The following is a 22741-nucleotide window of genomic DNA, read 5'->3' as shown; positions in this document are numbered from 1 at the left end:
CTCCTCCTCCTCCTCCTCCTCCTCCTCCTCCTCCTCCTCCTCTTCCCAAACAATTATTAAACCAACCGATGCATCTGTTGTCCTTTCTCTCTCTCTCTCTCTCTCTCTCTCTCTCTCTCTCTCTCTCTCTCTCTCTCTCTCTCTCTCTCTCTCTCTCTCTCTCTCTCTCTCTCTCTCTCTCTCTCTCTCTCTCTCTCTCTCTCTCTCTCTCTCTCTCTCTCTCTCTCTCTCTCTCGTACGTTTGGCAAGCATGAAATGAAAGAGAAAGTTTGTTGCCAGATATTGTTTGTTTGTTTGTTTGTTTGTTTGTTTGTGTGTTTGTTTGTCTGTTACTTTCATTGTTTATTTTTTGTCATTGTTTGTTTGTCTTGTTTAAATTGCTTTGTGTGTTTGTTTAGTTGTTTCTTGAAATGTGTGTGTGTGTGTGTGTGTGTGTGTGTGTGTGTGTGTGTGTGTGTGTGTGTGTGTGTGTGTGTGTGTGTGTGTGTGTGTGTGTTTGGCTGTCTGCTATGTCTGTTTGTCTGCCATTTCCATTAAATTATTAGATTAAGTTTGTTTAGCTTTCATTAAATGTTGCCCAGTGTGTGTGTGTGTGTGTGTGTGTGTGTGTGTGTGTGTGTGTGTGTGTGTGTGTGTGTGTGTTTCTTCTGTGTCTGTCTATCTATCTCTCTGTCTGTCTATCTGTCTCTTCCTCTCTTCCTATCTTTATCTCCCTGTTTGTTTCTTCCTAGTCTATCTATCTATATATTTGTCTGTCTATCTGTCTCTTCCTCTCTGCCTGTCTTTATCTTCCTGTCTATCTGTCCACATTTTCATTCTTTTTCTTCCTCTTTCTGTCTTTATAATGTCTGTCTCTCTTTTTCTCTTTCTAATTGTGTCTGTTTGTAAATTCGCCTGTCTATTAAGCTCTCTTTTTCTGTCCTGTTTGCCTCTTCCTGTCTTTCTCAATCTGTCTATGTTATCCTGTCTGTCTATCTCTCTTTTCACTATATCTCTGTCTATTAATCTTTCTTTCTTTGTCTCTTTCTCTCTCCCTGTCTTTATAAATCTCTCTGTCTATGTTATCCTGTCTGTCTGTCTCTTTTTACTCTTTTCTTTCTTCTTTCTGTATATTTATTCATCTGTCTTTTCTCTGTCTGTCTCTCTGTCTCTTTTTATTCCCTCTGTTTCTTCTCCTGTCTATCTGTTTATTCTCCTCTGTCTGTCTGTCTTTCTCCTTTCACTTTTTCTATCTGTTTGTTAATCTTTTTTTTTGTCTTTATCTCTCTCTGTCTATCTTTTTCTCTGTCTCTCTGTCTCTTTTTATTATCTCCGTTTCTTCTCCTGTCTATCTGTCTCTCTGTTTATTCGCCTCTCTGTCTGTCCATCCTTTTTCTTTTTATCATTACATTTTTTCTGTCTGTTTCTGTCTCTCAATCTCTCTTTTGTTGTCTTTCTTTCTCTCTGTCTATCTTTCTGTATGCCTATCTGTCTGTCTGTCTGTTTATTCACCTCTCTGTCTGTCTCTTTCCTTTTCCTTTTTTTTCATTAAACTTTTTCTGTCTGTCTCTGTCTATCAATCTCTTTTTTTTTGTCTTTCTCTCTGTCTATCTGTCTGTCTGTCTGTCTGTCTGTCTGTCTCTGTCTATCAATCTCTCTTTTTTTTGTCTTTCTCTCTGTCTATATGTCTGTCTGTCTGTTTCTGTCTCTCTCTCTTTCTTTTTTTTTCTCTCTCTCTCTCTCTCTCTCTCTCTCTCTCTCTCTCTCTCTCTCTCTCTCTCTCTCTCTCTCTCTCTCTCTCTCTCTCTCTCTCTCTCTCTGTCTATCTGTCTATCTGTTTGTCTGTCTATCTCTCTTACTGTTTTCTTTCTGTCTGTCTTTTTCCCTTCCCTCAATTTCTCTTCCCTTCCCTTTCTCTCCCGTCTCTTCCCTTCCCTTTGTTTTGCTTTCCCTTCCCTTCCCTTCCCTTCCCTTCCTTCCCTTCATCTTTACTCATACGTTTAATTATTTTTATTTACTTATTTATTTTTTCTTCTACTCGGTTAATTATACTTTTCATCTGTTTTTTTTGTGTGTTTTTTTGTGTGTGTTTTATTTTACTGTTTTTTTCTACCTTCGTTTATTTTTTTTCCTCATGAACCTTCTCGTTATTTTTATTTATTCATGTATCTCTCCGTGTGTGTGTGTGTGTGTGTGTGTGTGTGTGTGTGTGTGTGTGTGTGTGTGTGTGTGTGTGTGTGTGTGTGTTTAATTTGCCGACTAATGCATCTGTCCTTTAGCAAATTAAGACTGTTTGTATGTTTATCTGTGTGTGTGTGTGTGTGTGTGTGTGTGTGTGTGTGTGTGTGTGTGTGTGTGTGTGTGTGTGTTTGTGTGTGTGTGTGTGTGTGTGTTCTCTCTCTCTCTCTCTCTCTCTCTCTCTCTCTCTCTCTCTCTCTCTCTCTCTCTCTCTCTCTCTCTCTCTCTCTATCTATCTATCTATCTATCTATCTATCTATCTATCTATCCATCTATCTATCTATCTAATATATTGAAATACATGTAAATTTATATTCTTTTGTCTGTCTGTCTGTCTGTCTGTCTGTCTGTCTCGGTGGTAGCAAATTATTATCTGTGTTTGTGTGTTTGTTTGTGTGTGTTTACATCCATCTGTTTGTTTGTTTGTTCCCTAAATAGTGTGTGTTTGTGCTTGAATATTCTGTCTATCTATCTAACTATCTATCTATCTATCTGTCTATCTAACTCTATCTATTAAACTATCTACTAATCTTTCAACATATCTATTTATACTATACTATCTATCTATCTATCTATCTATCTATTTATCTATCTTTTCATCTATCTAACTCTATATATTAAACTATCTATTATTCTATCCACTAATCTTTCCACATATCTATCTATACTATCTATCTATCTATCTATCTATCTGTCTATCTATTCTCCATATTTATCTATTACAGCATTATCTATTATCGCCCGGCCTGTTTATCTATCGACTCGTGTAGTTTGGTCAATATCTATCTACTTTTTATCTACTTTTTGATATATATATTTGCTGAAGTTATCCCTTCGTGTGATTTTTTTCCCTTCCCTTCCCTTCCCTTCATTCCCTTCCTTCCCTTCACTCCGGTGCATCTTGGGTTAAACGCTTTGGACCTTCCTTTCCCTTCCCTTCCCTCCCCTTCCCTTCCCTTCCTATCCCTTCCGTTCTTTTCCCTTCCCTTCCTTTCCTTTACCTTCCCTTCCCTTCCCCTCCCTTCCCTTCCCTTCCCTTCCCTTCCCTTCCCTTCCCCTCTCTTCCCTTCCCTTCCATTGTTTTCCTTTCCCTTCGTCTCCCTTCCCTTCCCTTTCCTTCCCTTGTTTTTCTCCCCTTCCCTTTCCTCCCCTTCCTTCTCTTCCCTTCTCTCTCTTTCTCATCCCTTCCCTTCCCTTCCCTTCCCTTCTCTTCCCTTTCCTCCCCTTCCTCTCCCTCCCCTTCCTTTCCCTTCCCTTCCCTTCCTGTGTTTTCCTTTCCCTTCTCTTCCCATTCCATTCCTTCCCTTCTCCCTTTTTCCTTTCCTTTCCCTTCCCTTCCCAGTCCTTCCCTTTCCTCTCTCCACTTCCCTTCCCTTCCCTTTCTCTTACCCCTTCCCGTCACTTCTTCTTCCCTTTATTTCATCTCCCTCCTCCTCCTCCTCCTCCTCCTCCTCCTCCCATACCTCCCGTTTTTCAATTTATCAGCTGTTTTGTCATTTGCTAATCCTCTTTCATCCCCTTCCCCTCCTCCCCTCCCCTTCCTCTCCTTCCTTCCCCATTCCCTTCCCTCCCTTTCCCTTCCCCTCTTTCATAACCTCACCCCTTCCACTCCCCTTACTTACCCCGCCTGCCTCCCCTTCCTCCCCACATCTCTCCCCTTTCTTCCGCACCCCTTCCTCCCTTTCCTTCCCCTTTCCCATTACCCTCTCTCATCCCTTCACCCCATTCCCTTCCCTTCCTTTCCTAATCTGTTTCCCCTTCCATCCCTCTTCTCTCCCTACCTTCCCTTCCCCTTTCCTCCCCTCCACTTCCCCTCCCCCTTCCCCCCTTCCTTCCCCCTTCTCTCCCTACCTTCCCTTCCCCTTTCCTCCCCTCCCCTTCCCCTCCACCTTCCCCCCTTCCTTCCACATTCTCTTCTTCCTCTTTCATAACATCACCCCTACCCTTCACTTACTACTCCCTCCCTCCACCCCGTCCATTTCCACCCCACACCCCTTCTCCTCCCTCCCCTCCCCTTCCCTTCATCACAAAACATTCCTGGAAAAAATATTAATATGCGACTTTTAACTTTTTTTTCCCCTCCCAACTTTTTTTTTAGTGTAGTTTCCCATCAAATTTTGGGGTTCGGTGTAAAAAAAATCCCCGTTTTCTATAATTGATGACTTTATTTACTTTACTAATTGACATGATGATGATGATGATGATTACTGTTTTTACTATTACTCTTATTGTTGTTATTATTATTATTATTATTATTATTATTATTATTATTATTATTATTATTATTATTATTATTATTATTATTGTTATTGTTATTGTTATCCTTGCCTGCTCTCTCTCTCTCTCTCCCTCTCTTTGCTTTATAATAAGACTAATTAATTATGCATTGTGGAACTGACATTGTTTTTTATTATAAGCATTTTGTCCCCTTTTATTATACCTGCTTGTCCCTCCCTTCCCTCCCCTCCCTTCCCCTTCTCTCCCTTTGTTTTTTCTCTCCCCTCTTCCCTGTCTCTCTTTGTTCAGTCCCCTTCCTTCCCTTCCCTTCCCTTCCCTTCCCTTCCCTTCCCTTCCCTTCCCTTTGTTTCTTCTCTCCCTTCTGCCCTGTCTCTCTTTGTTCAGTCCCCTTCCTTCCCTTCCCTTCCCTTCCCTTCCCTTCCTTTCTTCTCTCCCCTCTTCCCTCTCTCTTTGTTCTATCCCCTTCCTTCCCTTCCCTTCCTTCCCTTCCCTTCCTTTCTTCTTTTCCCTCTCCTCTCCCTCTTTTTCTTCCCTTCCTTCCCTTCCCTTCTCTTCCCCTTCCTTTCTTCTCTCCCCCTGTCCTCTCCCTCTCTATCTCTGTTCCCTTCCCTTCCCTCTTTCTGTTCCCTTTGTCCCTTCCCTTCCTCTCCCTTCCCTTCCCTCCCCTTCCTTTCTTCTCTCCCCTCTCCTCTCCCTCCCTCTGTTCCCTTCCCTCTCCCTTCCTCTCCCTTCCTCTCTCTCTGTTATCTTTGTCCTATTGTTCTTCTATTCCTCCCTTCTTCTTCCTCTTCCTTTCTCTCCTCCCCTCTTCTGTTTATTCCTTCCTCCCTTCTTCCCTCCCTTCCTACCTTCCCTTCCCTCTCCCTTCCCTCTCTCTGTTCCCTTTGTTTGGTTGTTCTTCCTTTCCTCCCTTATTCTTCCTCTTCTTCCTTTCTCTCTCCTTTCCTCTTCTTTTCTGCTTATTCCTTCCTCCTTTCTTCCTTTTCCCCCTCTCTTCCCTTCCCCTTTCTCTCTCTCTTTCCTTTGTCTGATTTCTCCCTCCCCTCTTCTTCTCTTCTTCCTCCTCTTCCTCTTCCTATCCTCCCTTCTATTCCTTCACCCCATCCTAAATTTCACCCCACCTCCATCTCCCCACCTGCCATCCCCTTCCCAAACCTCACCCTTCAACCCCTCCCTCTCCCTCTCACCCCACCCCTCTCTCCTCACCCCATCACCCCTATCCCTCTCACCCCTCTCAGTGCGTACCCACTCTCCAACTTTTCACCCCACACCCCTGCGTCACCCCCCCCCCACCTACCTCCCCCATCGCCTCCACCCCTTCCTGCACACCCCTCTCATCCACCCCTCCCTCTCACCTCTCTCAGCTCGTATCCCCTTTTCCAACTTTTCACCCCGCCCCCCCTGCGTCACCCCCCCCCCCCCCACCTACCTCCCCCATCGCCTCCACCCCTTCCTGCACACCCCTCTCAACTCGTACCCACTTTCCAACTTTTCACCCCGCCCCCCCCGGCGTCACCCCCCCACCCCTACCCCCATACACCTCCCACTCACCCCCCTCTCCCTCCTCTACGGCTGCACCCCCTTTTTAACCCCATCCCCCTTTCCCAACCCCCTGCATCCCCCCGCCCCCCCAGCCCCACCCCGGGAGGCACTAACCTTGGTCTCCCGCAGCGGTGTAGGCGGTGCGCCGCTGCTTGGCTGCTGCTGGTCCTCCCCCCCCGAGGAGCACACCTGGGTGCGGCCCGCCGCCCTCCCGTGAGTCCCGCTAACACCCACACCACACCCACCGCACCCGGGAATGGAATGACCCTGAATGACCCTGGAATGAGATAAAATGAGCCTGGATTCCTGGAATGACCCTAGATTGCTGGAATGACCCTGAATCGTACTGGAATGTCCTTACTGACCTAGAATGATCCTTATTTGACCTGGAATGACCCTTCATTGAGTTGGAAGGACCTTAGAATGTCCTGGAAGGCTTTTGGAATCTCCATGCTATAAGCTAAACTGATAGTAGATTGCTGGAACGGCCCTGGATTGCCGTGGAACGCCTTTGGAATACTTGGAATGCATTTAGAAAACCCCTGGAATGAGCTAAAATAATACTGAATTGTTGGAATGACCCTAGAAAGCTTTGGAATGCGTTGGAATGTACCTGGAATGAGCTGCAATAATCTTAAAATTAACCAAAATCACCATAGGTTTCTGGAATGCCCTTGAAATCAGCAGCATGGAGATTGGAATGCCCCTGGAATCAGCTGCATGGAGATTGGAATGCCTCTGGAAAGAGTTATATGGACCCTAGAACTAGCTGGAATGACTGCTTCAACCCAAACTGGAATGGCCTTGAAATGACTCTGCTTTGACCTAGAACAACCCTGGAATAGCCCTTGAGTTCTGGAGTGACTTCGGATTATTGGGTAGAACTGGAATGATCTGTAATAAAGTAGAGTTAGGAGGAATATTCCAAGATTCCAGGATTGTACTCGGGAACAATCTTGGGATGAGCTAAGATTGTCCTGGAATACTTTTAGTCTTCTGGAATGATGGAATGGCATCTGATAATTGTTGGAATGACCCTAAGTAGATAAACTGTTTCTGGAATGATCTGGAATGGGCTAGTCTGGCCTTCAAACCTTCTGGAATAAGCTTGGAATGACTAGCAAGATCCTGACCCCTAACTGGAATGACGTAGAATTTGCTGGAATAATCTTGGAATGGTGGATCTGCAGCTGAAGTGTTCCTGGAATGAGATTTGCCTGGCCTGGAATGTTCTGGGAATGTCTTTAGAATAGCTATGGAATGTCTGGAATACTTGGAATCTAGAATAGAACAAAAAGACATGCGAAGACACCCCTGGAATGCAATGGAATGAGGCTGGAATACACTTGGAATGGCTTCAAACAGGAATGGAATGACGTAGATTGATTTTAGGACACTAACTTATTGGACAACTGGAATGGCTTGAGATTGAACTGGAATAGAACCTGGAATGCACTTAGCTGTCTCTGGAATGCTGTTGAAAGGCTCTTCTGGCATGCGTTCTCTGGACTGGAATGCCCTCTTTGGAATGACTGGGAATGGCCTCTCTCATTCCTAATTTTCTTTTTTTTTCGATTCCTTTACTGCTTCTGGAATGATTTTTGGAATGACCTCTTTTTGTATTCCTGTTTTGGCATGAGTATTTTTTTTTAGGGGTGAATTTGGAATGCTGGAATGGCTTGACCTCGATTTGGAATGCATTGGAATGGGATTTTTATGAAGTGGGAATAGATGTGAATTGCTACTTTTATGTTCTCTCTCTCTCTCTCTCTCTCTCTCTCTCTCTCTCTCTCTCTCTCTCTCTCTCTCTCTCTCTCTCTCTCTCTCTCTCTCTCTCTCTCTCTCTCTCTCTCTAAATCTCTCTCTCTCTCTCTAAATCTCTCTTCCTTTATGTAATCCTAATCTCTCTGTTACTAATCCATATTTTCCAATACTTTTCCCTATCTATCTGTCTATCTGTCTATTATCTATCTATCTTTATCAACTTTGTCCCAATCTATCTTCTAATGACAGAAAAAGGGAAGTGAAGGAAAGAATGAAGGAAGAGAAAAAGAGAAAAGAAAAAAAAAGGAAGAAAATTGAGGAGGAAAATATAGGAAAACAGAAGGAAACTCAGAAAAAAAGTAACATTGGAAGGAAAAGAGTAAGGAAAAATATCTCTGTCTATCTTTAAATCTCCGTATCTTTATCTTTTCTATCTTAATCTATCTTTTCTCTTAACACTATTTTCTTATCTTTTTTTATCTTTACGTATATATCTTTAAATCTTCGTATCTTTATCTTTTCTATCTTAATCTATCTTTTCTCTTAACACTATTTTCTTATCTTTTTTGTCTTTACATATATATATTTAAATCTTCGTATCTTTATCTTTTCTATCTTAATCTATCTTTTCTCTTAACAATATTTTCTTTTTTTTTTTTGTCTTTACATATATATCTTTAAATCTTCGTATCTTTATCTTTTCTATCTTAATCTATCTTTTCTCTTAACACTATTTTCTTATTTTTTTTTATCTTTACGTATATATCTTTAAATCTTCCATATTAATCTTATTCCATCTATTTTTTAATCTATATATCTATCTATCTATGTTAAAATTCCTTTCAGTTTATTTAATCTAGCCAATTTATCTTTCTATCTATCTATCTATCTATCTACTTATCTATCTATATCTCTCCGTGTCTATCTATCTATCTATCTATCTATCTATCTACTTATCTATCTATATCTCTCTGTGTCTATCTATCTATCTATCTATCTATCTATCTATCTACTTATCTATATATATCTGTCTATCTATCTATCTATCTATACTAAAATTCCGTTCACTTTATATCATCTATCCAATTTATCTTTCTATCTATCTATCTATTCATCTGTCTATATCTTTCTATGTCTATCTATCTATCTATCTGTCTCTGTATTTAAATTTCCTTCACTCTATATAATCTATCCAATTCATCTATCTATCTATCTTTCTATGTCTATCTATCTATATATCTATTTTTCTACGTCTATATATCTGTCTGTCTATCTATCTATCTATCTATCTATCTATCTATCTCTCAGCCCAAGATGATGTTGCGGATCTCATCACAAACTTATCATAACATCGCGTCAACAAACATCAAAGCGGACTTCATTTGTTTTTATTTTATTTTATTTTTCATTGCAGACTTCGCAGGACATGTTATCGTACGCGTGTTGGAGGTTTAGCGTTTTTTTTTTTTTGTCTTGTTTTTGTCGTACGTTCGTTAAAAATGTGTGTGTGTGTGTGTGTGTGTGTGTGTGTGTGTGTGTGTGTGTGTGTGTATTCGTTTTGAAGAGAGTGATTCATCGTGTGAGAATTTTAAACACTATCGTACGTTGTTTTTAATGTTTCACTTTCTTTTTTTCTTTTTCGTTTCATAATTTTGTTTGTTTGTTTTGTTCTTGTTTTTATTTTGTTTTGTTTTGTTTTTGTTTTGTTTTTTGTTTTTGTTTTGTTTTGTTTATCGTGTTTATTTTCAACTTTCTTTTTCGCGTTTGTTTATCTACGTGTTGTCTTATTTTCTTCTTTTGTTTTCTTTTGTTGTTTTTATTTGACTGTTTATCGTACTTATTTTCTCTCATTTCGCGTTTGATTATCCTGATTTCTATTGTTTATTTTTCTTTTGTTTTTGATTTTGTGTTTATTTTGTGTTGTTTATTTATCATACTTATCTTCAGCTTTTTCGCGGTTCATTTTCTCCGTTTTTTTCATTGTTTTTCTTTTGTTTTTTTGTTTTTGTTTTTGGGGAATATAATGAGAAAAAGTGCGTAAATACAATACCCACTGTTTTTTTATTTTTTTTTTATTTTTTTATTTTTTTTACTTTCCCCCAGGTGTTCCCAGGTACCCATTTATCCCCCAGTCCGAGAGGGAGGATGAACAGCTGGGGGTGGCCTGCGCGTCGACTGCCCAGGCCGGGATTCGAACCCAGCCCCGTGGTTTCGTAGTCAGGGGCGCTTTCCACTCCACCAGCGAGGCGTATAAATAGATGTTGAGTAGAAGAAGAAAAATACATTAATAGATTACTTTGTTTCTCGTTTTGTATTATTTCTTTTGGTTATACTTCATATTTTATCATTTTTATTGTTATTTTTTTCTTTTTCTTTATTTGTTAGTGAAGAAAATAGAAGAAAAGAAGAAAAAGAAGAAAATACACGAATTCATCCCACGCAGATTTCATTTTTCTTCTTTTCCTCTTCTTTGTTGTTCTTTTTCTTTTTTTTCATTATTTGTTAGTGAAGAAAATAGAAGAAAAGAAGAAAATACATCAATATATCCCACGCAGATTTAATTTTCTTCTTTTACTCTTCTTTGTTGTTCTTTTTCTTTTCTTTCATAATTTATTAGTGAAGAAAATAGAAGAAAAGAAGAAAAAGAAGAAAATACATCATTATATCCCACGCAGATTTCATTTTTCTTCTTTTCCTCTTCTTTGTTGTTCTTTTTCTTTTCTTTCATAATTTATTAGTGAAGAAAATAGAAGAAAAGAAGAAAAAGAAGAAAATACATCAATATATCCCACGCAGATTTCATTTTTCTTCTTTTCCTCTTCTTTGTTGTTCTTTTTCTTTTCTTTCATTATTTATTAGTGAAGAAAATAGAAGAAAATAAGAAAAAGAAGAAAATACACGAATTCATCCCACGCAGATTTCATTTTTCTTCTTTTGCTTTTCTTTCTTGTCCTTTTTCTTTTCTTTCATTATTTATTAGTGAAGAAAATAGAAGAAAAGAAGAAAAAGAAGAAAATACACGAATTCATCCCACGCAGATCTCATTTTTCTTCTTTTACTTTTCTTTATTCTTTTCTTTTCTTGTTATGTAATAGAAGAAAATGCGATTAATTGTTACACGCTGGTTTCTTTTTTTTTTTTTTCATTCTCTGTCGTTTTGGAATGAAATCGAAAACCAAAAAAAATAAAAAGAGAAAAAAAAGAAACTCGAATGCAAAGTAGCGATTAACATTCACATTCGCAGACAGATATATTTTTTTTCTTTTTTTTAATCGTTTTGGAATTTAATCGAAATGCATAAAAAAAATAAAAATGTAATACTCGAATGCTGAGCGACGATTAACACTTTTTAATTATTACTGGAATTTTTTGGAATGTATAATTTTTTTTTTTTAATGGGAGAAAGTTTCTAATTATCAATATGCATCGCTTTCATCAATGTTTTTTTTTCATGAGAGTTGCAGAAAAAAAAAGATAAAATGTATTGGTAGAAATTAGTCCTCGTTAATAGTTTCGAATATTTTCCTGGCGCGAATTTTAAACAGCATGAAAAGGAGGAAAAAAAGAGGAACATATTTGCAAGTGATAACATATTTTCCTGTCTCAAATTACTACATCCAAGAAGGACAAAAGAGGAAAATACTGGGAAATGATACCGTATATTTTCCTGTCTCGAGTTAGTACATGCAAGAAAAGAAGGAAAAATGAGGAAAATACTGGTAAATGATAACGTATATTTTCCTGTCTCGAATTACTACATCCAAGAAAAGAAGGAAAAATGAGGAAAATACTGGTAAATGATAACGTATATTTTCCTGTCTCGAATTACTACATCCAAGAAAAGAAAAAAAGAGGAAAATACTGGGAAATTTCAACGAATATTTTCCTGTCTCGAATTATTACATGCAAGATGAGGAGGAAAAAAGAGGAAAATACTGGGAAATGATAGCGTATATTTTCCTGTTTCGAATTATTACATGCAAGAAAAGAAGAAAAAAAGAGAAAAATACTTGGAAATTTAACGAATATTTTCCTGCTGCGAATTTTTACCCGCAAGAAAAGGAGGAAAAAAGAGGAAAATACTGGTAAGTGATAACGTATATTTTCCTGTCTCGTATTAATACTTGCAAGAAAAGGAGGAAAAAAGAGGAAAATACTTGGAAATTTAAACGAATATTTTTCCTGCTGCGAATTTTTACCCGCAGGAAAAGGAGGAAAAAAGGAAGATACTGGTAATTGATAACGTGTATTTTCCTGTTTTGAATTATTACAAGCAAGAAAAGAAGGAAAAAAGAGAAAAATACTGGGAAATTTAACGAATATTTTCCTGCTGCGAATTTTTACCCGCAAGAAAAGGAGGAAAAGGAGGAAAATACTGGGAAATGATAGCGTATATTTTCCTGTCTCGAATTATTACACGCAAGAAAAGAAGGAAAAAAGAGGAAAATACTGGGAAATTTAAACGAATATTTACCTGCTGCGAATTTTTACCCGCAAGAAAAGGAGGAAAAAAAAGGAAAGAGCTTACAAATGATAACGTATATTTTCCTGCCTCGAAATGGTAGCAGCAAGGAAAGAAAAAAAGAAAGGAAAATACTTTCCAATGATAGCGATGGGCGGTGGCTGAGTGGTAAAAAAAAAAAGATCGTTGGAAGTTTTAATTGACGTTAAAAGCTCCAACAATTCGATTCCGGGAAGAGGAAACTTTTGATGCCTAATGAAAGTGACGGAAAAACTACAAGTAGAAAAAATGAAAATGAAAAAAATTGTCTTACTTTCTCTCTCCTTTTCTTTCTCTATTACTTTTACTTTCTCTTTTTCTTTTTCTCTTCACTTTTCTTTCTTTCTTTCGTTTTTTTCTTTATCTATATCTCTGGAAAATGGACGAATATGACTAGATTTTAAAAGTTTAAAAAAATATGAAGAAAATTTTTAAATGGAAATGAATATGAGTAAAAAGTTAAAAATGAAAGTGAATATGAGTAACAAATGCAAAAAATGTAATTGAATATGAATAATAAAATGTAAAAAATGAATGAGTAAAAAAGTTAAAAATGAAAGTGAATATGAATATAAAAAGGTAAAAAATGTGATTGAATATGAGTAAAAAAAAATGTAAAAATGAAAGTGAATATGACTCAAAAAATGTAAAAATTAAAGTGAATATGAGTAAAAAAGTTAAAAACGTAAATGAATGAGTAAAAAAGTTAGTGAAAAAAATATGAAGGAAAAAGTTAAAAATGGAAATGAATATGAGTGAAGAGGAAGTTTTAAAAAAGTAGAAAAATATAAGTACAAATAATGAAAAAGTGAAAATAATGAGTAAAAGCATTAACAGTGAAAAAAATATGAATGAAAAAGTTAAAAATGAAAATGAATGAGTTAAAAGAAAGTTAAAAGAAAGTAGCAAAATATAAGTACAAAAAAATAAACGTGAGAAAAATGAATAAAAAATTAATAAATATGAATAAAGTTAAAATATAGAAAAAAGAAAAAGAAAAAGTAAGATTGAAAAGGAAGAAGCAAAATACTTAACATCCTAATTAATCTTGAAAATCACTTACCTATCAATAATTTCTGGACTAAATAATATAAATGAAAAAAAATCAGAAAAAAAATATAAAAAAAGTAAAATTGAAAGGGAGAATAAAATAACACAACCAAATTAGTCTTGAAAATCACGCACCTATCAATAATTTCTGGACTAAATAATATAAATGAAAAAAAAATCAGAAAAAAATATAAAAAAAAGTAAAATTGAAAGGGAGAATAAACTAACACAACCAAATTAGTCTTGAAAATCACGCACCTATCAATTTCTGGGCTTAATTACCAATCCAAGTGTCAGGAATCACAAATTACTCTCATTAAATTCTCAGACTGTTCCCATTCCCATTTCAAACACTGTTCCCATTCCCACTTCGAAGATCCTGGAATGCATGTTGAGGTGGCATGATACACTTAACCTTGGAATGCCTTGGAATGCTTGGAACGGCTCAGGTGATGGGGCTGGTTCATTAAGGACAGGTGGAGTACGTCAGGTAAGGAAGATGAGGAAGGCGAGGAACAGTCACACGCAAGCTTCCAATTGTAACTTCTCCTCCTTCTCCTCCTCCTCCTCCTCTTCTTCTTCTTCTTCTTCCTCTTCCTCCTTCGGCTGTGACCTGTCTCTCTGTGGCTTCTTCCTCTTCCTCTTCCTCTTTCTCCTCTTCTATCTACGAATCTTTATCTCTGTTTAACTTGATTTCGTTGTTTTTTTCATTGTTTGAGTTAACTTACTTTGCAGAGAGCTATATCTTTACTTTCTTTTTCTTTCTCTTTCTTTCTCTATCGTCTCTCTCTCTCTATCTGTCTATCTATCTATCTATCTATCTATCTACTCTCTTTTTAGTTTTCTCTATCACACATTCAGTCTACTTTCTCTCTCTCTCTCTCTCTCTCTCTCTCTCTCTCTCTCTCTCTCTCTCTCTCTCTCTCTCTCTCTCTCTCTCTCTCTCTCTCTCTCTCTCTCTCTCTCTCTCTCTCTCTCTCTCTCTCTCTCTCTCTCTCTCTCTCTCTCTCTCTCTCTCTCTCTCTCTCTCTCTCTCATCACACTTTCACTCTCACTCTCTCTATTTCACAATCTCTCTCACACACACACTCGCTCTCTCTCTCATCACACTTTCACTCTCTCACTCTCTCTATCTCACAATCTCTCTCTCTCTCTCTCTCTCACACACACACACACACACACACACACACACACACACACACACACACACACTCACTCACTCTCACTCTCTATCAATCCCTTTCACTCCTAATCTTCATCCAATTCCTCGTCACGGCCGTCCACCTGTCCGACCTTACCTGCCCAAACTGTAACCCATTAAGTCAGTCACGGAGGTAATCAGCATAATGGGACTTGATTAGAGGGATTAGAGGAGTTTCCGGAAGACTAGAGAGAGGGGGAGAAGAGTACCAAAATGTGGGGGGGGGGACTACAGCACTAATGAGATACAGGTGATTTTTTTTATTTTTATGTGTGTGTGTGTGTGTGTGTGTGTGTGTGTGTGTGTGTGTGTGTGTGTGTGTGTGTGTGTGTGTGTTTAAAGGTTGATCGAAAGTTAATTACAGGTGATGTTATTTGTTACCTGTGGAGTGATATATTTTTTTTTTTTTTTTCGTTTTTTTTAAAGGGGGGAATTTTTAGATTTTTAGTTTTTTTTTACCTTAGTGAATGAAAATGTGTGTGTGTGTGTGTGTGTGTGTGTGTGTGTGTGTGTGTGTGTGTGTGTGTGTGTGTGTGTGTGTGTGTGTGTGTGCTTTATTTGTTTGTTTCAAGGTTTTCCAGGTTTTTTTTTTTTCTTTCTCCAGTTGTTGAGGGTAATTTGCGAGTGTTTGTTTGTTTGTTTGTTTATAAAAAAATGACTAGTGTGTGTGTGTGTGTGTGTGTGTGTGTGTGTGTGTGTGTGTGTGTGTGTTTGTGTTAGTGAGTGGGTAGCTGTTGTTGTTGCTGTTGTTGTTGTTAGTGTTATTTCTGTTACTACTACTATTACTACTACTACTACTACTAATACCATTACTACCCCTCCCCCACACTTCTACTACTACTACTACTACTACTACTACTACTACTACTACTACTACTACTACTCCCTCTACACCTGTAATTAGGGGACCCAGCTAATTAGCGATAGGTGTGCAGGTAAACTAACTTCCTACCTATGTTACGCTCCTCACCTCTCTGCCTTACCTGTCCGCCTGCCACTCACCTGTCCTCCTCCTCCTCCTCCTCCTCCTCCTCCTCTTCTTGTTCCTCTTCCTCCTCCGGCTCTGACTTGTCCATCCGAGTTTTTTTTTTTTTTTTGGTTTTAATTTTTTTCCCTTTTTTTCTGTTGCTTCTTCCTCTTTCTCTTTTTCCTCCTCCTCTTCTTCTTCTTCTTCTTCTTCTTCCGGCTGTGTCTTGTCCCCTCTTCGTTTTTTTCTGCTTTTTCATTTGCTGTTTTGTTTTCTGCTTCCTCTTCCTCCTCTTCTTTTTCGTCTTCCTCTTCTTCCTCTTCCTCCTCTTCCTCTTCCTCTTCCTCCGTCTGTGTCGTGTCCATCCTCGTTTTTTTGTTGTTGTTACTTTTTCACTTTTTTTTTGTTTCTTGCTTCTTCCTCTTCCTTTTCTTCCTCTTCTTCCTCCTCCTCCTCCTCCTTCTTCCTCTTCTTCATCATTTCCCTTCACTTCCCATCACTAGAATATGACACACACCCTTCTTCCCCATCACTTTTTCCCCATCACTTTTCCCCATCACTTTTTCCCCATCACTTTTCCCCATCACTTTTTCCCCATCACTTTTCCCCATCACTTTTTCCCCATCACTTTTTCCCCATCACTTTTCCCCATCACTTTTTCCCCATCACTTTTTCCCCATCACTTTTTCCCCATCACTTTTCCCCACCACCTTTTCCCCATCACTTTTTCCCCATCAATTTTCCCCACCCCCTTTTCCCCATCACTTTTTCCCCATCACTTTTTCCCCATCACTTTTTCCCTTTCTTTTCCCCTCACATTTCCCCTCCTTCCCCCCTTACTCCCCTTCATTCCCCTTCCCTTCATTTTCCTCCCTCCCACTTCCCCTTCCCTCCCCTTTCCTCCCCTCCTCACACCTCATTTTCCCTTCATTTCCCATCACTTCCCCTCACTTTACTCTCACTTCACCTCACGACCCCCTCACGACCCCATCACGACCCCATCACGACCCCCTCACTCTCCTCTCCCCTTCACTTACCTTTCTCTCTCCCCTCTTTCTTCCCCTCACCCTTCCCCTCACTTTCCTTTCCCCACCCTTCTTTTCCCATCCATTTTCACCATTACCTTTCCCCCCATCACCTCCCCATCCCTCCCCATCACTAACCCATCTCTCCCCTTCCCCCCAGAGTGACTAGCAGCCAGCAACACCTCCTCCAGACATCCCAGGGAGCGCAGGGGGCGACACCGGGGGAGGGGATAGCCAGCATACAAGAAGGAGGAGGAGGAGGTGGAGTTTACAGAAGACATAATCCTTCCACCTTGTACATGGAAACCGTTCTCAGTGAAGCCCCAGGTGGTGGTATGGGTGGAGGGGGTGGACTAGGGGGGCATGGAGAAGACCTAGCCCCCCATTCTGCCCCCCACCCCCAGCTCTCCCGCCCACACCTCCCCATACAGGCCGCCCCCTCCCCGCTCCTCCCCCAGACGGTCCTGCCCAACACGCCGAGGAAAAGGAGCTTCGAGTCGAGGTCACCTGATAGCCCTCTCGCCGGACTAATTAGGTGCATGTACCCAGGTGTATGTTCGTCCCTACCGCCCCCCCTCTACGCCCCCCGAACCCCCCCCCCCCCCCCCGAGCAGCCCCCCCCTCTCCCTCTCATTCATGCTTATTTATTGGGACTTTTGGATTTTTTTTTTCTTTTCTTTTTTACAACAAAGGATACAGCTCAAGGGCAAGGATGACAGTTCGTATATCTCTCTCTCTCTCTCTCTCTCTCTCTCTCTCTCTCTCTCTCTCTCTCTCTCTCTCTCTCTCTCTCTCTCTCTCTCTCTCTCTCTCTCTCTCTCTCTCTCTCTCTCTCTCTCTCTCTCTCTCTCTCTCTCTCTCTCTCTCTCTCTCTCTCTCTCTCTCTCTCTCTCTCTCTCTCTCTCTCTCTCTCTCTCTCTCTCTCTCTCTCTCTCTCTCTCTCCGCCCCCCCAGTGCCCCCCATCTGTTAGGTTTTGGGTCATTTTTGGGGGGGTTAGATTTTCAAGTGCCCCCACCTAACCCCCAGTGCCCCCCCCCCACCCCCAGTGCACCCCCCGAGCCCCCAAGCCACCCATCTGAAAAGGCCCCTTCCGTCTCCTAAAATTCCCCTGTTTCACTCACTAACTCATTCACGCCTCTCATTTTTGGATAGGATTTTGGGATGTGGGGGGCTTAGTTTTTAAGTGCCCTCCACCCCCAGTGCCCCCCACCCCAGTCTGATAAGGTCCCCCCCCTCCCCATCCGTTTCACTAGGTAGCTCATTCACGCCTCTCATTTTGGTTAGATATTCAGTGATTTTTTTTTTTTTCGTGTTATGGAAAGGAAAAAGAAGGAAGGGAGGAAGAGTAGAAGAAAGAATAGGAGAAAGAGGAGGAGGGAGGAAAGAAGGAAGGGAGTAGAGAGGAAAGAAAGGAGGAAGAGAGAAAGGGTGAGGAGGAAATCAAGAAGAAGAAAGGGAGAAAGGAAAGGAAGAATATAAATAGGGAGGAAATAGGGTGCAATAGAAGGGAGGGAGGAAGGAGGGAAAAGAGATAGGAAGGGAGGGAGGAAAGTAGGAAGGTTAGAGGGAGGGAGGAAATGAGAGAGGAAAGGGAGGAAAGGAAAAGAGGAAACTAGATGAATGAGAGAGATAGAGAGGGAGAGAAAGCTGTGTGTGTGTGTGTGTGTGTGTGTGTGTGTGTGTGTGTGTGTGTGTCCCGCCCATCTACGCAAGGCACTTTAAACCCGTGGGCGGCGTGGGCGGTACACACACACACACACACACACACACACACACACACACACACACACACACACATGAGTTTTGATTATTTATTACATTAATCACAACTCTTTGGTGTTTGTTGAGAGAGAGAGAGAGAGAGAGAGAGAGAGAGAGAGAGAGAGAGAGAGAGAGAGAGACTCATTTTATTCCCGTTTTAATTAATGGTTCAACAAAAGTATTATTTATCTAGCTTCGTTTTTTTTTTTCTGTAAACATAAAAAAGCGAGGATGGTGTTTGTTTATTTTCTAATGGATGAATGAGTGTATTTGTTTGTGTGTGTGTGTGTGTGTGTGTGTGTGTGTGTGTGTGTGTGTGTGTGTGTGTGTGTGTGTGTGTGTGTGTGTGTGTGTTTCAAATGGGTAAATGAATATTGTTTGTTTTTCTTTATTTGTTTTTCTAATGGATTAATGAATATATGATTTTTGGGTCCTAATGGTAGTGTTTTCTTTTTCTAATGGGTGAATGAGTGTGTGTTTGTGTGTTTGTTTTGATATGATAGGTTAATGTGTGTGTGTGTGTGTGTGTGTGTGTGTGTGTGTGTGTGTGTGTGTGTGTGTGTGTGTGTGTTCTTCTGATGGGTAAATGAATGGATGTCTGTGTGTTTGTTTGGCTAAAGGAATGAATGTATGAATGAATGAATGAATGAATGACGTACCTTAGTTATAATGGACATACGAGAAGGGGGGATTTTTTTATTAGAATTTTAGGTGAGAAATTAGGTAAGTGAGGGCCATCCCATTACTCCCCGGGGCGTGAATGGGGCTTAAAATAAATACCGGGGAGAGGGGGAGGAGAGAGGGCGGTGTTTTAGAATGTTAGGGGAGAAATTAGGTATGTGAGGGCCATCCCATTACTCCCCGGGGCGTGAATGGGGCTTAAAAATAATGGGGGTAGAAGGAGACGAAGATGGGGGCGGAGTTTTTAGAATATTAGGTGAGAAATTAGGTATTTGAGGGCTATTTCATTACTCCCCGGGGCGTGAATGGGGCTTAAAAAATAAACAATGGGGGAAGGGGGCAGAGAGGGGAGGGTACTTTAGATTATTAGGTGAGAAATTAGGTATGTGGGGACCATCCCATTACTCCCCGGGGCGTGAATGGGGCTTAAAAAATGATAATGGGGTGAAGGGGGCGAAGATAGGGGCGGCCTTGTTGTTCTGTACCATTATCTAAGGCTGAGTGACTACGGTTATTATTGTCATTATTATTACTATTATTATTATTATTATTATTATTATCATCATTGTCATTGTTGTTGTTGTTGTTGTTGTTATTGATTAGCATTTTTAAGAACAGGGAGGACATGAATTTTTACTTGCTTATCAACCGGTTACGTTTGTTTGTTTGTTTGTTTGTTTTTCTTTTTTTTTTATTCCATTAAGCATTTTTTTATTTATATTTATTTTTTGTTTTATTCTTCGTTCTTCTAACATTTTTTTGTATATATATTTTTTGTTTTAGTATTCGCCTTTTTTGCCTTTTTCCCATTCATTCATTTATCCATTCATCTATTCATTCCTTCATCCATTCATTCATCTATTCATTCATTCATTCATCCATTCATTCATTCATTCATTCATCCATTCATTCATTCATTCATTCATTCATTCATTCATTCATCCATTCACTCATCCATTCATTCATCCATTCATTCATCCATTCATTTATTCATTCATTCATTCATCCATTCACTCATCCATTCATTCATTCATTCATTCATTCATTCATTCATCCATTCATTCATCCATTCATTTATTCATTCATTCATTCATCCATTCATTCATTCATTCATTCATTCATTCATTCATCCATTCATTCATCCATTCATTTATTCATTCATTCATTCATTCATTCATCCATTCACTCATCCATTCATTCATTCATTCATTCATTCATTCATTCATCCATTCATTCATCCATTCATTTATTCATTCATTCATTCATCCATTCATTCATCCATTCATTCATTCATTCATTCATTCATTCATCCTTTCTTCCTTCCTTCATTCATTCATTCATTCATTCATTCATACATTCATTCATCCATCCATTCTTTCATGCATTCATTCATTCATTCATTCATCCATTCATTCATTCATCCATGCATTCATTCATTCATTCATTCATCCATTCATTCATTCATCCATTCATTCATTCATCCATTCATTCATCCATTCATTCATTCATCCATGCATTCACTCATTCATTCATTCATTCATCCATTCATTCATCCATTCATTCATTCATTCATTCATTCATCCATTCATTCATTCATCCATTCATTCATTCATCCATGCATTCATTCATTCATTCATTCATCCATTCATTCATTCATCCATTCATTCATTCATCCATTCATTCATCCATTCATTCATTCATTCATTCATTCATCCATTCATTCATTCATTCATCCATGCATTCATCCATTCATTCATTCATCCATTCATTCATTCATTCATTCATCCATTCATTCATTCATCCATGCATTCACTCATCCATTCATTCATTCATTCATCCATTCATTCATTCATTCATTCATTCATTCATCCATTCATTCATTCATCCATGCATTCATTCATTCATTCATCCATTCATTCATTCATCCATGCATTCACTCATTCATTCATTCATTCATTCATTCATCCATTCATTCATTCATCCATGCATTCATTCATTCATTCATTCATCCATGCATTCATTCATCCATGCATTCACTTATTCATTCATCCATCCATCCATTCATTCATTCATCCATTCATTCATTCATTCATTCATTCATTCATCCATTCATTCATTCATCCATGCATTCACTCATTCATTCATTCATTCATCCATTCATTCATTCATCCATTCATTCATTCATCCATTCATTCATTCATTCATTCATTCATTCATCCATTCATTCATTCATCCATTCATTCATTCATCCATTCATTCATTCATCCATTCATTCATTCATTCATCCATTCATTCATCCATTCATTCATTCATCCATTCATTCATTCATCCATTCATTCATTCATTCATTCATTCATCCATTCATTCATTCATCCATGCATTCACTCATTCATTCATTCATTCATTCATCCATTCATTCATCCATGCATTCATTCATTCATTCATTCATTCATCCATGCATTCATTCATTCATTCATCCATTCATTCACTCATTCATTCATTCATTCATCCATTCATTCATTCATCCATGCATTCACTCATTCATTCATTCATTCATCCATTCATTCATTCATCCATGCATTCACTCATGCATTCATTCATTCATTCATCCATGCATTCACTCATTCATTCATTCATTCATTCATTCATTCATTCATTCATCTATTCATTCATCCATTCATTCATTCATCCATTCATTCATCCATGTCATTCATTCATGGTCTTGTCATCATTTTTATTATTATTATTATTATTATTATTATTATTATTATTGTTATTACTATTTTTGTTTTTGTTTTATTATTGTTTTTTTTTGTTTTATGTAGGATGTCTTCTAACTTTTTTTCCCGTTTTTCTAATTCCTTGTTTCTCCTTGCTTTCTCTTTTTTCTTTCTTTTATCTTTTCTTTATTTTTATTTTTTGTTTTGTTTGCATTTTTCCTTACTCTGTTTCTTTCTTTTCTTTTCTCATGTTTTTCTGCTTAAATTTCTTTCTTGCTTTCTTTTTCTTCGTTCTTTCTCTTTTTCTTTCCTGCCTTCCTTCCTTTCTTTTTCTCTTGTTTTCTTCCTTTCTCTTTCTTTCTTTCTTTCCTTCTTGCCTTATCTTTTTCTCCTTCCTTCATTTAGTCATTCATTTAACAATTCATCTATTTTTTTATTATTATTTCTATTAACTTTTTTCATCCTGGTACAAAATATTCATAGATAAAACACGAAAAGATACGAATAATGATGATGATGATGGTGATGATGGTGATGATGGTGATGATGGTAGTCACTCAGCCACGTGTCATGTTGTGTCCCTTGTTACCAGTTCGTCTCCCTCCACCTGGTGAATGCTAATTAACCGCCTTTGTCCCATTTTCCTTACACCTGTCCCTCCCTCCCCCTCCTTTCCCTCTCCCTTCCTTTCCTTCCTTCCTTCTCCTTTACTTCGTTTGTTCCTTCTTTTCCCTTTTAACAGATGCGTCCCTTTTTCTCATTTCTCTTCCTTTAGTCTTCTTTTCCTCTACTTCATCCTTTCCCCTTTCCATTCTCACTCCTATTCCTTCCTTTCCACTTTCCTTTCTCTCTTTTTTCTTTCCCTTTTCAACAGATTCGTCCAGTTCCTTATTTTTCTCTTCCTATCGTCTTCTTTTTCTCTATTTTCTTCCTCTTCCCTCTCCTTTCCCTCTCCCATTTCGTTCTTCCTTTCCTTCTCCTCTCCCTTTCCTTCCCCTTTCCTTCCTCTCTTTTTTCTTTCCCTTTTCAACAGGTTCGTCCAGTTCCTCATTTTTCTCTTCCTTTCGTCTCCT

At 38.9% G+C, this 22741-nt stretch overlaps 1 protein-coding gene across 1 annotated transcript in view; it reads left to right on the top strand.

The window, feature by feature from the left end:
* Positions 1-22741, top strand: part of LOC126986214 (glutamate receptor ionotropic, NMDA 2B-like) — a 118365-nt gene that overhangs the window by 92210 nt on the left and 3414 nt on the right. Inside the window, exons 19-20 of the mRNA XM_050842184.1 lie at positions 6127-6210; positions 16666-17042. Coding sequence (XP_050698141.1) covers positions 6127-6210; positions 16666-17042 — 461 coding nt within the window. The remainder of the gene's footprint in view (positions 1-6126; positions 6211-16665; positions 17043-22741) is intronic.

The sequence above is a fragment of the Eriocheir sinensis genome, chromosome 61 (assembly GCF_024679095.1).
Source record: "Eriocheir sinensis breed Jianghai 21 chromosome 61, ASM2467909v1, whole genome shotgun sequence".
Lineage (NCBI taxonomy): Eukaryota > Metazoa > Arthropoda > Malacostraca > Decapoda > Varunidae > Eriocheir > Eriocheir sinensis.
Note: the sequence above shows the minus strand (reverse complement) of the source record. Positions and strands in the feature narration are given on the sequence as shown.